The sequence below is a fragment of the Orycteropus afer genome, unplaced genomic scaffold, assembly GCF_000298275.1.
Source record: "Orycteropus afer afer isolate SDZICR_OR568_19922 unplaced genomic scaffold, OryAfe1.0 scaffold00391, whole genome shotgun sequence".
Taxonomy (NCBI): domain Eukaryota; kingdom Metazoa; phylum Chordata; class Mammalia; order Tubulidentata; family Orycteropodidae; genus Orycteropus; species Orycteropus afer.
In genome coordinates, this window is record NW_006921978.1 from 1,570,598 (window position 1) to 1,586,043 (window position 15,446).

Here is a 15,446-nt window from a genome sequence, read left to right on the forward strand (position 1 = left end):
TTGTTCCATTCGAACGACAGCCTCCTGGTCAAGGTACAGTTTCCTTGGCATTACCTTTGCTATACATTTTAATGACAGAAAAAGTGTGTTAATATATTTTATTCTGTTGACATTTTTGTTAGGTGCTGTTTACTTGGTTCAGATTTACAGAACCTATTGTGCAACAGAATTAAACGCTGTTCAGTCCTGCACCATCCTCACAATTGTTGGGATGTTTGAGCCCATTGTTGCTGCCACTGTGTCAATCCATCTCATTGAGAGTCTTTTGCTTTTCTTGCTGACTCCCTACCAACACTCATGGAAGCAGCAATCAAGAGATCAGACATCGTATCCCACTGGAAAAATTAGCTGCAAAAGACTTTTTTAAAGTGTTGAGAGGCAAAGATGTCACTTTGAAGACTAAGGTGCATCTAACTCAAGCCATGGTATTTTCAATTGCCTCAATACATGTGAAAGCTGGACAATGAATAAGGAAGACTGAAAAAAAACATCTGATGCCTTTGACTTGTGTTATTAGTGAAGAATACTAAAAAGATCATGGTCTACCAGAACAACAAACAAATCTGTCTTGGAGGAATTACAGCAGGAATCCGCCTTAGAAGTAAGAATGGCCAGACTTCACCTCATGTCCTTTGGTCATATCAGAAGGGACCAGTCCCTGGAGAAGGATATCATGCTTGTAAAGTAGAGGGTCGGCGAAAAAGGAGAAGACCCTCAATGACTGGACTGACACAGTGACTGCAGTGATGGGCTCAAGTGTAGCAAGGATTGTGAGGATGGTGTACAGTCAGGAAGTGTTTTGTTCTGTTGTACATAGTGTTGCTATGAGTTGGAACTGAGTCAATGGTGCATAACAACAATATTCATTGTCCAACTTTTGCATATATATGAATTGATTAAAAATGCCTTGGCTTAGGTCAGGCACTCTTTAGTCCTTAAGGTGATATCTTTGCTTTTTAAGACTTTAAAGTGGGTCTTTTGTAGCAGATTTGGCCAATGATTGTGGATCCAAGTAAAATGAAATCCTTGACAACTTCAATTTTTCCCATTTATCATGATGCTCTTTATCAGTCCAGTTGTGAGGATTTTTTTATGTTAATGTATAATCCATACTGAAGGCTGTAGCCTTTGATCTCCAACTGTAAGTGAGTCAAATTTTCTTCGCTTTCAGCAAACAGGTCATCTGCTTATCACATGTTGTTAATGAATCTTCCTTTAGTCCTATGTTCTTCTTTGTGTAATCCAGCTTCCATTGACATAAGCAAGTTTATTTTTTTAGTATATTTTAATTACATCACCAAATGCTTTACAATAGTGCCAAACTATTTGCCGTGGAGTTGATTATGAGTCACAGTGACCCCATGTGTGTCAGAGTAGAACTGTGCTCCATAAGGTTTTCAATGGCTGAGTTTTTGGAATTAGATTGCCAGGGAATTCTTCTGAGGTGCCTGTAGGTAGACTTGAATCTGCAACCTTTTTGTTATCAGGTGAACACATTAACTGTTTGCACCACCCAAGGACTTTTTACATTAGTAAATAATGTAATTACATTATATAGGTTTCTGAAGTAATCTATCTTACATTGTTTGAGTATGAGAAGCAAAGGAACTTGAATTTTGGTAAAATATGACAGAAAGAGCTGGCATATATATTTTTTGAAGGAATTAGGAATTGAAAGAAGAATCTAAATGAAAGTCAAGTGTCTACTGCCTAAACCCTAAAAGAACAAATATGGTGATCTGGAAGTGTCGCTGCTTCTGATAGAGATCTTCTATGAAAATAGACTGAAACAAGAAATATCTTCCCATTATGATGTTCTAGTGAGTCAAAGAAAGAAATTATTGGTAGAAATTCTATACCTTATGAAAAATAATCAAACAAAGGCAGAGATCAGTCTGTCACAGTTTTAATCAGTATATACAATAGAATGAAAGGGAAAGTGATAGAAGAAAGCAAAGTGAACATGCTTGGTTATCTATAGAAGACAGTTGATTAAGAGAACTTCAAATGACTTATTACTGAATGTGAAAAGCCTAAATCACCATCCTTGAACACAGACCAGAAGCAAATGGTCAGAAAGGCCCCAATTATAGTGGACCTTTCTTCTTTTTCCTCTTTCTTCACTATCTCCTGAATTGCCATCAAAACCTCTAACTTGACAATATAAACACAACACAACAGAGGTGTTTATAGAGACTGCCCAAGCTACTGCTTAATATGGTAATTTTTCATTTTGGAGGAACCTTATTTTAAATAATTTTTAATAATATTCACTATAGAAAGATTTTTTTTAATTTTTACTTTTAACACATGGTGATTTACTTTAAAATAAGTTGAAATAACTTCACAAATTAACAAATGAAAATTACATTTTTTTTGGTATTAGGTGTATATTACAGTACAGATTTAGATGCAACTAAATGTTTACATGTAAAAAATATATATACAAAAGAGTGAGTAACATAACACTGCTTTCATAGTCTGATATTCAGAATTGTTTTATTTTGTACTTTCTAAATTCAACTTTTCAAAACATATGTTTTGTATTTTCATTCTAAATAACTGACTATATTCTAAATAACTGACTATATGAGAAGTTTAAACTTCTATTTATAGTGCACTTCTCTCCTGAGCTTTATTGTGGATTTAGGTAATCTTTATTCCCACTAAATCCAACACTAAATAGCCCAAATTACCTTCTCATTGTAACAATATTTTCTAAGGCATAGATACATACTAATATGCTTTATAAAGTTTTTAATTAGATAATGCAACTTCTAAAGCTGTTGAACAGCATCTCGAGACAAAATTGCAGACTTATTGCCACGCTCATTTTTCTCATAAAGTTTTGATATTTTCCAATGTCCAGTGAATTCATATAAGTAGGCATTAAACAGTGGTTACTAACATTACAAAAAAAACAGAGAAATAAATACTTTATCTTCTCACAGCTAGAGTGATCCTTTCAAAATGTAAGTTAGATAATATCCCTTCTCTGGTCAAAATTCTCAATAGCTCCCCCTTTTTACTAAGCATGAAAGTTCAAGTCCTTAAAATGGCTTGTTGTTAGGTGCCATCAGATTGGTCCCAATTCATAGCTGCCCTGTGTACAACAGAATGAAACACTATCTGATCCTGTGCCAGCCTCAAAATTGTTGCTATGTTTGACACCCTTGTTGCAGCCACTGTGTGCATCCATGTTGTTGAGAATGAGAAGAGTATCCCAAATAATTTTAGGACCCTCAACGTAAGACAGTGGCTAAGCTAAGATCTGAGGTTAAAACCCCATTCTGAATCAAAAATAACCTCTGCATCAGTAATACACAGCCTGTGATTCGTGTAACTTTGCCCTGTATCTTGAGAAAATTACTTTGTAAACAATTTCAGAAAACAATGTAAATTTTACTTACTAAAAAGTTTTATTTGCTGCTTAGGAAGCTGGGTCCAAAACAATTCTCAGAACAGAAGCTTCCTCAAAACAAAATTTAGAATGAAGCATGTCTTCCCTGTAGTTACAAGGAGGGTCTCATGATTGTGAGGCCAGATGTACTCAATTTAATGAGTACTTTGTAACTTGAAAAAAAAAAAAACAACTTTAGAAATAGATATGTTGTTGTTTTATGTGCCGGCGAGTCAGTCACCTCACTCGTAGCGACCCCTCCTTGGGTTTTCGAGGCAGTATCACTATCTCCTACTAATCAGATGCAGATGTACTATTATCCAGTTTTGCAACCATTACCTAAATGGCAACCAATCACTGAATTTCCTTGTATTGTCTAATATATAAACTCTCTAAACTGTCTCCTTCCTTAGATCACTTAGTTCAGAATCCTCTGGATTTTGTGATTCCCAGTTGCAAATTGCCTCACCTCTCAATAAAATCTCTTTATATTTACTTCCAACTGGATTCTAATTCTAACTGGATTTTGCTCTACGACAAGTGTCTTCCTCTTTTTTATTTTTATTTTTTTGCTGATCCTCTAGTTTTTCAAGCCTGATGCTCTTCAAGGACTGGTCCCTCCTGATAACATGCTCAAAGTACCTGAGACAAAAAAGTCTCACTATTTTCAAGGACCTTTAACATCTGTCCTTGAATTATCTCTTCTGTTAACGTCACTCAAAAAAAAAAAAAAAAAAAGAACCTGTTGCCTTTTAGTGAAACTATAGGATAGAAGGGAGCTCTGGTAGCATAGTGGCTAAGGCACTTGACTGCTAACCAGAAGACTGGCGGTTCAAACCCACCAGCCACTCCTCGGAAGGAAGATGGGGCAATCTACTTCCATAGTGATACTGCCTCGGAAACCCAAGGAGGGGTTGCTGTGAGTCGGTCCGACTCGATGGCACACAACAACAACATAGGATAGAAGGGTAGAATAGAATTGCTTGATGGAGTTTCTAAGGCTCTGATCTTTATGGAAGCAGACTGCCACATATTTTCTTCCCCATGGAAGAAATCACCAGCCTTTCAATTAACAGCTGAGTGCTTATCCATTGCACCACCAAGGCTTCTGGATTTAAACTATGATTATTCTGATTCCCTTCCTTGTCCTTAAACATACATACCACGCTCTGACCTCAAGGCCTGTGTTGGTTGCACCTTCTGCGTTTTGTGCTTTTTTCCCTGACAGCCAACCGCACAGGTAACTTCCTTACCTCTTTGAAATCTGAGCAAAAGTTGCCATCTCAGTGAAGGTTACTGAGCCCTCCCATTTAAAATGACATCCAACCCACCTCTCCCTCTTGCTGTATGCACACCTACTTATGACCCTGCACTATATTATTGCATTACTAATCATTACTAAGGGAGCTCTGGTAGCATAGTGGCTAAGGCACTTGATTGCTAACCAGAAGGCTGGCGGTTCAAACCCACCAGCCACTCCCCGGAAGGAAGGTTGGGCAATCCTACTTCCGTAGTGATACTCGGAAACCCAAGGCAGGGTCGCTATGAGTCAGGGCTGACTCGACGGCACATAACAACAACAACAACAATCATTACTACATAGCTTACTTATTGTCATTACAAAAAAGGGGAAGACCCTCAACAAGATGGATTGACACGATGGGCTCAGGTATAGCAGGGATCATGAGGCTGGCACAGGACCGGGCAGTGTTTCATTCTGCTGTGCATAGGGTAGCCATGAGTTGGAGATGACTTGACAGCACCTAACAACAACAACACTACATATGATTTGTTTGTTAACCTTCACTGACTCTCCATCCCCCAGAATATAATCACCAACTGATTAAGGTCTGTTTTGTTCACTGGTAATTCTCAAGCCACTAGAAAAGTTCCTCGTACATAGTGGCCATTCAGTAAATATCTGTTAAATGAAAGAATCTCATATACTCATTTTATTTATTTTTTTTATTTTCTCTTTTTGTTTGTTTGTTTTTTACTCATTTTATTTGCTGTTCTGGTTACTTTATGCTGCTCTAACAGAAAAATATCACAGATGGGTGGCTTGAACAAACAGGAGTTTATTCTCTTACAATTTAGGAGGCTAGAAGTGTGAGTTCAAAGTGCTGGCTCAAGGGGCTGGGTGAAAGCACCTCAACATTGAGCTTCAGCTTTTTGTTCTTGTTCCCAGCCCACAGGACCAAGAAGTATCTCTTTACTCAGGCAGCTGCTGACTGGTGAGGCTGACAAGCCCAATGTTGACAAATACAAAGACATAGTCTCAAGATAACCAACAGCATAGCAGGCCACTAGTTGAAGTCCAGAGACAATCCCAAGATTAGCAGGAAACATGGAAGGCTGCTAAATGAAGACTTGGCTAAATGCAGGGTCCAAGCATGCCAAAAAGCTGCTGAGACCTTATTCAAAAAGTCTCCTTATATACTGGAAGCAGACCACATTCCTAAGGCAACTACTCAGCCACTCCAGCAGATTCCACCATGGAGTTGATTACCAAGTTCATCATGGGGAATAACTCTGTCTAGCTCTGCCCAGCCACTCAAAATCAGGCCCCCCGCCAAGTTGACACATAACCTTAACTACCACAGTTGCTCTTTGTACTTTTCTTAGCACCTATCTTTTTTTTAAAAAAAATCTTTTTTTTTTTATTATACATGTAGATAATGACTAAAACTCAATTTAACACCTCTTCCTCAATTAAATATTTTAAATAATTGTTAAAAAGTAATGAGGTTGACAATTTATAATGTCTTCTCCATTTATTCCCCCAGCCATGCTTTGTGAAGGTGGTGTTCAACAAGTAATCAATTAAGACACCAAGAGAATAGAAAGAAAAGTTGGATAATCTGCCTTTGGGCAATGAAGATCTGACTGAACATAAATATTTAACTCACTAAGCAAGTCTCCATGGAAGAAGTTATTATTTGTAATAATCTTATAAAACCATTAATCCTATTTTAATGACTTCTATATACCATCCATTCAAAATTCTCATCAATTTTCAATTACTGAGAGCATTTAGTCATTTCTGGTTAAGAAGATAAATTGCTTCCTTTGAGTTCAATAGTTTAACATGCCCAAATTACTTTATCTGGTTTAACTATACCCATCTGTCCATAACCATAAAATCTTGAAGTTTGACAGCTATTGTATATTTGCTAATGTAAATTATTCTAACACGATAAAATGTCTCTCTATACAGTTATATTTGCTCAAATCTTTTATTGAAAATACAGATACTATTGAAACTTTTAATTTTAGAACATAAAATTAAGAATATAAAAGAATATTAAGATTATAAAAGGGATCTGAAAAAAAAACCTTTACTTGATAATGTTTAATGTTATTGAAAAAGTTTAGAAAAATATCTAAAATTTATTTTTATTTGGAAAATTATATTTTACTAGAACAGTGGAGAGCTCTGGTAACGTAGTGCCTAAGGCACTTGACTGCTAACCAGAAGCCTGGCGGTTCAAACCCACCAGCCACTCCTTAGAAGGAAGGTTGGGCAATCTACTTCTGTAGTGATACCACCTCAGAAACCCAAGGAGGGGTCATTATGAGTCGGGTCTGACTCGACGGCACATAACAACAACAACAACAACAACAGAACAGAAGGGTAAATTGACATTTGGCCAATACTCCATAATATAAATCTAGGAGGAAACATTTGGTTTTAGGATTTCCCAAAGTGTCCTCAGTGCTTACAAATGCAATCAGGACTTGCAGTATAGATCTGTCATTTAGCTATGATTTAGTAGGGATAATAAATGTTTTCTACATTTTCACAAATTAAACAATAAGTAGAAATGAAAGAAAATATTATAATAAATATTCCTCAACTTTGAAATTAAATGTTCCTTCGGAAAAATCCTTTGTTCTTATTTTATTTTTGAACAACAATATTGTTTGGGTTAGAGAGAACTTTTATTTTAAACAAAAAATTAAAATTGATTTGTTTACAAGATACAGATGAAATGAAAGTACTATAATTACCTTTTAAAATAAAATTACAGATTGGATTGACACTGAATCTATAAAACTAAATGAATTCCTCATATTACAACACATTTAAATTATCTTTCATATATTATGAACTGATAAATTAAAATTCAGAAATATTTTGCATAAATTCAATTACATATGTAAACAAAATGTCTTCTAGTTATACATACATAATTATTGTGAATATATTTTCAATGCTCTTGATATTTGTTCTTTGCTTGGTAAACACTGACATTATGACATATGAAGACAGTGTATTAGGGACATCAAATCAGCTTTGATTCCATTATTAAGAAATCCATATAGAAGTGGATTAAGACAACAGGACATCATTCCTAACAAGTGGCAAATGCAATACACCAATTTGAAATGCCTATTTGAAATAACATTATCATTAAAATCAGTTACCACATGGAAAAGGTGTAGTGGCATCCAACTGACAGCGAACACTAATATCAAAATAGTCAGTCTGTAAAAAACACTTCGAGATCTTTTCCTTATTCTTGTGATAGAACGGTTTACTCTCATTTCATGAATGTCTGAATTTTCTTCAGGTTTCATCTCAAAACAAGTGGGGACCCCTGGTATGAACTTACTGGATAAAGAAAATTGACTTCTCATGGAACCAAAGTTCTCTGGAAGCATTCCTGAGTGATTTTCTTGAGAAGGTCTCACTGGAGCAGGCAGCACACATGCTGTCTTCTTGCTGTATCTTCTTCTGTGTTTTCTGATGAATGAATAACTCCATTTATGGCTGCTGGAGAGATTCATCGGAGGCCCACTCTTTTTGGCTGGATGAAGAGTTAAATTGATCATCTCATTTTCTTCTAGTCTGTTTTCTTTACTGGACAAGCCACAGCTTATACTCCTGCAGACACTGGTATGACTTACAGTTAGACAAACTAAGGGCAGAATATACTGAACTAGCAATAAAGAGATAGTAAAAGCAATTCTATACGAATCAGATGGCCATGACTCAATACATAAATACCTGCTGCTCAGTGACTCTGAGCCAAATGTTTCCTGAAGTCCCACAAGACTGTGAAACACTGGAAGGGGAGAGCAAATAGCAAAACCTAGTGTCCAGACAGTAGCTATCAAGAAGTAGCCATGGTTTGCTGTTAAACTATTAGAAAGAGGGTGTTTTATCATGTGATACCTGACAATGGCAATTGATATTAAAATTAACGTTGAAACCAGGACTGAAACACATTGAAGGAAAGGCATTATATGGCACATAACTTTGCCAAACATCCACTGATCCAGCAATACAGATGTCAGTGTGAAAGGTGAACAAAACAGTACAATCAAGATATCAGAGAAAGCCAAATTTCCTACGAGGAAGTTTACTAAGGTATTCTGATTACGCTTCCTCATGAGAGCCATTAATATAAGTAGATTCCCCATAAAGCCAAGAAGGCTTACAAATGTATAGAGCCCAATCAGAAAATACTGTAAGTCATCTACACTGCTTTTATAGTCGTCCCAGACTGGAAAACCAGAATTCCGAGTGGCAGCAGTATTGTTCACTGTGGCAAGTGTCCTGTTATAATAATCCTTGAGCTCTAAATCCATATTACAGTCCTGCTTGAAATAAAAAGACATTAGTTAGCAACTTGAAAAAAATATATGACTACTATAAATTAATCCATTGAGAGGGAAAAAAAAAATATAATTTGCTCCCATTACCTTATTAGTCTCCTAAGAAAGTTATGCTAAGTCTTTAACTTGTTCCAAATACAGTGCAAACATCAGCCCATAATAATTAAAGTAGGTTTATCACTTCTGTAGTCTATTAACTGGTGTTAAAGTAGCAGACCTTGTTTTAAAATGTATGTGGGAATTAATGTAAGGAAAGGGGAAGGATATGTAGATAAGAACTTGAAGATCCCTTATTGCAACAGCTCATTAGGGTTATTCCAGATATATCTGGTTTATGGTGCAGTCTTGCCTTAAAGATTTCTTCATTTTTTTTTCTTCCTGATTCAAGGCCAAAGTTAATAGTCATCTGTCCTTCAAGTATTCCCTGCTCTATGCAATTGGATGTAACCTCCTCTGCTCAGAACCTTCATCTGCTTTGCACTGCAATTATAACACATAAAAATCTCCCTTTTTTATTTGTAAGTACAACTGTTCCTGTTGTCCCCCATGATGCATGTAAAATGAAAAATTCAAAAAAAAATCTAGAAATCTAAATATTATATATAGTTCATGCAGTATTTGAATTTAATCTCCTCTTAAGATTTGCTACACTCTTCAGGCCCTATGTATATATAGTAGACAATCAATACATGCTCACAAAGTTGTACTGTTGCCTGTATGAACAGAATGCTGGATGGCACAATTATTCCATGATCAATTCTCAGTACTTTGAGAGGTGCCAGATTACCATGAATTAGGCTAATCAGTGATCTGCAGTGCAGATCATATTTACCTGTTCATTTTTTTAATTTAAAAATTGTGTATAGATTTCAGGAGCATGGGTGGCTCAAGTGGTTTACGATTGCTGCTAACCTAAAGGTTGGCAGCTTGAACCCACTCAGCAGGTCCACCGAAGCTGCTTCTGTAAAGGGTTACAGCCAGAAAACCCTTTGGAGCACTTCTACTCTGTCACATGTGGTCACTGTTATCAGGTAGACAATTCTACAGCAGCTAACAGCAACAACACAGATTTTAGCTTTAAAAAAAGTAAATTCGTATCATTGAATGAATAGTTTATCTGAAAGTTAAATGGGAAGCTGATACTAATATAACACTCCAAAGTAAGTTTTATTTTCCTTTTTCTAACAAAATTAATGTCACATCACAATAGTGTTACTTATTTACTTCTATGTACTGCACATAATTGCCTATAACATATCAATGGAGAATAAGAAAATAAGAGAAGCCTCTCTTTCCCTTTAAAAAGTAAGCACTTTTATTTTTTAATAAGAATCTCTTACAGAAAATTCAGGGCAGCAATGGTTAATTAATTCTATGTACTTATCTATTTATTTCTAAATCTATACTTGGATAATTATTCTTAAAGCTATGCAAATACATATATATTTATATTAAGAGGTAATGCCACTATCTCCAATTTATAATGGACTTACAGGTTGTGTGCCCAATAAATTGCCAACTATGAAGTTTTATTGTGCAGGTACAGTCACTGTAAATAACTTGTTCTATACACTATACCAGTGTCAAATAGCATGATATAGGCTTTGTTTTGATATGGGAAAAGTTGAAAATTTAAGCTTTCCAAAATTTGTACAACTGATTTTGTGCTGATTGAATTACTCTCTGGAAGCTAACTACATATCTTTAAAAATAAATTCAAAATTTAAAAATAAATTCAGGATCCTATTCAGTCATTCTTAGACCCTAGCCAACAATTTACATCGATAATGCCTCAAATTAAAAAGCACAAAAATAACTCACGTAGTCTACTGAATCATCTTATTTATCATTTTACTAGTCAATGGCCTCCCAGCAACTATTCTGGATAGGTCAGTGAGCTTGTAATCATCGCAGCCTTAACTGGTGTTTCTGCCTAATTTCCTGAGTTCTGTCGACCCCTGGTTTGATCTAGCTTGTTCACCACCCTATTTATACCCATAATGTGTACAGGCTATTTGTAACTGTGATCCAGCTTATTCTTCTTTGGACTCACTTTCTTGAATCAATGCTTTTCTCCTAACCTTGTGATAGGTCAGCAGATACTCACTGTCTTTTCTAGTACCAAAGAAAGTGTTGAAGGACTAGGGAAGCCTTTTGGTGAGATACTGAAAAAGTATAACAAATTAACAGCCATGATTAAAGCAGACATTAATCACAAATATTAATTTTCTTTTTCTTCCTTCCTCCTCCTTCTCTCTACATAACTAGAGTAGCTGACCCTTTCATGGACAATAATTCCTTTTGGATTGTTTTTCTGCTTACATATTCCTTTGAGTATATGGCTTACTCCCATGGGCTGTTTCAGCTGATCACTATGAACCCTAAGAAAAGAGACACCAAGTTTGGAGCAACCAAGATAAAAAAGAAACAGTAACATTCTTGGTGGTCCAAGAGGCCTGAGTATACCCATTCTCACATTCTCCCTTCCTTGTAGAGTTAATGTTTCTGGGCAGGTACAAGAAGCTTGCAAAACAACTTCTACCAACCAAGGCCGGTTTTATATTACTGACCAAAAGAGTAACAGAAGGGTCATAAGGCAAAGAAGACTCATCCTGATAACAAGAAATCTTTATCAGCATTCCTCAAACCCACCACTACCCCTTAGCTCAACTCCCTTTAAAAACCCTAACCTTTTCTCAGCTCGGGGAGACAGACATTTTAGAGAATTGATTCTCTCTACAGGTCTCCACAGGTATAGATACTTAATAAACCTTTTGGTTTTCCTCTTCAACCTGTTGTGGTGATTGGCTGTATTCCCAACAGGTGGTAAGAACCTTGTTGTTCCTGCATCAAAAGGACAGCAGAGAAATTGAACATCTTCTACAATGGCTTTCTACGATGGCTTTATACTTCCTTGAGACATGTGACTGGGTTGATATTCATTTAGAATAAAATTATTGCCATCCAAAATTTTTGAAAGAGGAAGTGCAACAAAATTTGTGGTAACTAAACAATATAGTTTTGAGTGTAATATATATATGTATACATTATATTTCCTTTCACTTGAATCCACAGTCAATGTCCATGGAGCAGCAGTCAAGAAATCAAATGACATATTACATTGGTGGAATCTTCTGCAAAAACAAAACAAAACAAAACAAAACAAAAAACCTCTTTAAAGTGTTAAAAAGTGAAAATGTTCACCTTGAGGACTAAAGTGTGCTGGACTCAAGAAGCCATGGTATTTTCAGTTGTCTCATATGCGTGTGAAAGTTGGACAATGAATAAAAAAAGTTAAGAATGAATAGCATTCTCCTGATTGCCCATGATTCACTCTGTTCACTGTAACATGAACACTTGCAATATTCATGAATACAATGGATACTTTTTAAACCAATTGATCGACTGATTACTGTTATTTTTTTTCTTTTGTTATTTTTTTCTCTCTCCTAACATGAAGTAAGGAGCCTTGGTGGTATAGTGGTTAACCCATGTGGCTTCTAACCAAAAGATCAGAGTTCAAACCCACCAGCTGCTCCTTGGAAGAAAGATGAGGCAATCTACTTCCATAAAGTTTTACAGCCTTGGAAACCCAATGAGGGTCACTGTGAGTTGAAATCAACTCAATGGCAATGAGTTTGGTTTGGTTTTTAAAGTCAATTAGAAGACAACTAACAACATTCATTTATTCATTTTATTTTAGTATGAGTGTGTAGTCAACATTCTTTTATTCTCCTTCTAGCCATAGCACCCCCCCACACACACACACAAACATGCACACACATAACACCTACTTAGGTGCTCTGCACAAAATGAACATTCTGTAATGATTATTTGTTTCAAGGAATGGCATCTTATCACAGCTAAATAATGGATATTGCTTATAGACAGAAAAAACATGTTTTAAAAAGTGTTTCCTTGTAGCCAAGTTTAGTTTAAACATTTTAAAAAAAGTCCAATAAAATTTCAGTCTTCTGTTCAAAAATTGAAAATCTAAGGGTGAGAAACTACTTTAAAATGAAAATAATAATTTCTTTCTTTAAACTTACCCCCTTCATGTCCTTTTTCCTGAAAACACAATAAAAAAAAATCTATAATGCAAATGTAAATCTGTTTAATAATTTGCTTTTCAACAAGTTCTATAATGATGTGCAATATTTAGGATGTACTCATTTGTATTACAACAAAATATACATAATGAAAGTAACTTCTTATATGAACATTACCTCATTTCAGATTACAAGAGAAATTATGAATATAACAAGAGAGAGACTTTTACAACAAAATATTAGGAAATATGATATTGACTGTGAAAACTTTGTTATATCTAATCACTCTATTTTGTTGTCTCTCTTTTATTTTACATATTGTTTAATCTCCCACTTGGAAGTCCCAGGCTGAAACATACAAGCTTAATCCTCTAAATACAAAGTGAAGGGGAAAAACAAGTTCTTCATCAAACTGTGGCAACTTTTAAAAGACAATAATTTTAGAAAATTTTAATAAATTGATATATATCTGACATCACAACAAAAGTAAAATATACTTAATGTATATTTTAAATATACATTAAGTATTTATAAAGTATAGAGTTTAAAAAAAGAATAATAGGAGGAACTGCAGGAAACTCAAATGATACTAAGAGCTTGAGTGTATACATTAAATAAGGTCTTTGTTAGGAAAATTTCCTCCCTTATGAAAATGTGCATCTTCCTTCTTATAAAGGATACCAATCACACAAAAGACTAAAATACGTGTTATTTTTTTTTTCTCTAGTAATGATAACATATCAACTAATGCTTATTTTGCTATGATTCTGGAACAATGTGGAGATTTCATATTCCCAAATATCCCCATGGATTATTTAAAGCTAGATAGAATCTGGCAAAATTAGAACTGTGAAGATAAAGAGAGCTCAGCTGACCAACACACAAGCATGCATTACCCTTCCTTCTCAATCTTAACAGCAGTTTCTCTTCCCTTCAGAAATTTGAAATTTAAAATTGCATTCTGGGCTTCTAAATTTTGCTGGAAAAGCATTAGACTATTTCCATGTTGTATGGGGAAGTCTTCGGCCTCGGTCCAATACGAAGCCTGAGTTCCCTTAAAAGATAAACTAAAGGTCTGTAAACAAGGATAAAAACTCCCTGTTTCTGGAATTCAAGGTGTGTGGATGTATGTTATTATTGCATGTGTCATATGAGCCCACTTTGCAAATAGGGGCGCAAACCCAGGAGGGCAGCTGCCTCGCAGTCTCCGGGCATCTGCGGAGCAGCGCGGCAGGTGGATTGTCCAAGTGGCTCCCCGCAGGCTCTGCACAGAGCTCAGCAGAGCGTGCTGGGGCTGAGTACCCCCACCCCGCGGGCTACCGCTCCACAGCCTTAGGGCCCTGGCAGGCTGCACCAGAGGCTCACTAGGCCCTTGGGGAGTGTTTCGTCCGTCCCGTCTTCTCCATTCCCTGGCCCTCTCTGGACCAGGCTCCAGCGCGGATCACGGACACTCTCACCGCCCAGATTCGGCCCCAGCCTGCTCAACACCGGGTGAGTTGGGGACTAGAGAGACTAGCAAGGCACGAAATAATTCAACTGGTCCCCTCCCAGCTTTCTTCCCTTCACACCTAACAACTGCCTGCTCCGTCATCCAAATCTCTACTTTTCTAGCCTTCCTGCCCTCCACTTCCCCACTTCGCCCTCCTCGGAGCCCCGACCACGCGCGGGTAAACGGGACAGGGCTGTTGGCTCCTAGGGCCCGGGGTGGACTCGTCACCCGCGCCAGAACAGCCACGGTTCTCCCTGCAGAGCCCACCTTGGCGCGGAAGAGGGCAGCGGAGAGGGGCGGAACCCGGTACTTCGAGGCGTCCGGGCCGTAGCAGTTGCCTCGGTCCAGGAAACGCGGCTCTGTGCGGCGGAGCGCGCTGGCTCCAGCACCCGGCGGCGGCAGCAGCAGTAGGAAGAAGACCAGGAGGACTCAGTGGGGAGGCAAGGAGCCGCCGGGGTTTTAGAGGCGCCTGGGAACACGTGACCGCTCCAGGGACACCCCTCCCAGCAAAGACCTGGCTTAAGGCTCCTGCTCCCCAGCAGCCTCTCCTGAAGTCTGGCCCAGGGCAGCTGAGCGCCTTTCCCTGTTGTTTGGGAGCCTTAAGGAGAAGCCGCTGAGGATGGCGCCAGGTCACCCTGGCATCTAGTTCCGGCCAAGTGGAAGTTGTCCTGAGGCACAGATAGACATTTGTCTTTTGTGCCCTCAAGCGCTTGAAATAAAGTCAGAGGACAATTGTGCTGGCGATAGTGGTGGAGGAAGGGGTGGGTAACTTAGGGTACCTGAGGAAAAGCTTCAAGGCCCGGGTGTCCTTTGTCCCTAAAAAACAGAACACTTCTTTCTCCTCTTTTACGCACCTTTTTGGAGTAATGAAGGGGGTAGTCAAGGC

At 37.4% G+C, this 15,446-nt stretch overlaps 1 protein-coding gene across 1 annotated transcript; it reads right to left on the reverse strand.

Moving 5' to 3' along the window:
- Nucleotides 1-7,654: 7,654 nt before the first annotated feature.
- On the reverse strand, nucleotides 7,655-9,025 carry NPY5R (neuropeptide Y receptor Y5). The gene has a single exon (XM_007953375.2). The coding sequence runs from the start codon at nucleotides 9,023-9,025 to the stop codon at nucleotides 7,655-7,657; it is 1,371 nt and encodes a 456-aa protein (XP_007951566.2).
- Between the last annotated feature and the right edge of the window lie 6,421 nt (nucleotides 9,026-15,446).

Coding starts and splice junctions, on each gene's coding strand:
- NPY5R (XM_007953375.2), bottom strand. CDS start 9,025: ATGTCTTTTTATTTCAAGCAGGACTGTAATATGGATTTAGAGCTCAAG.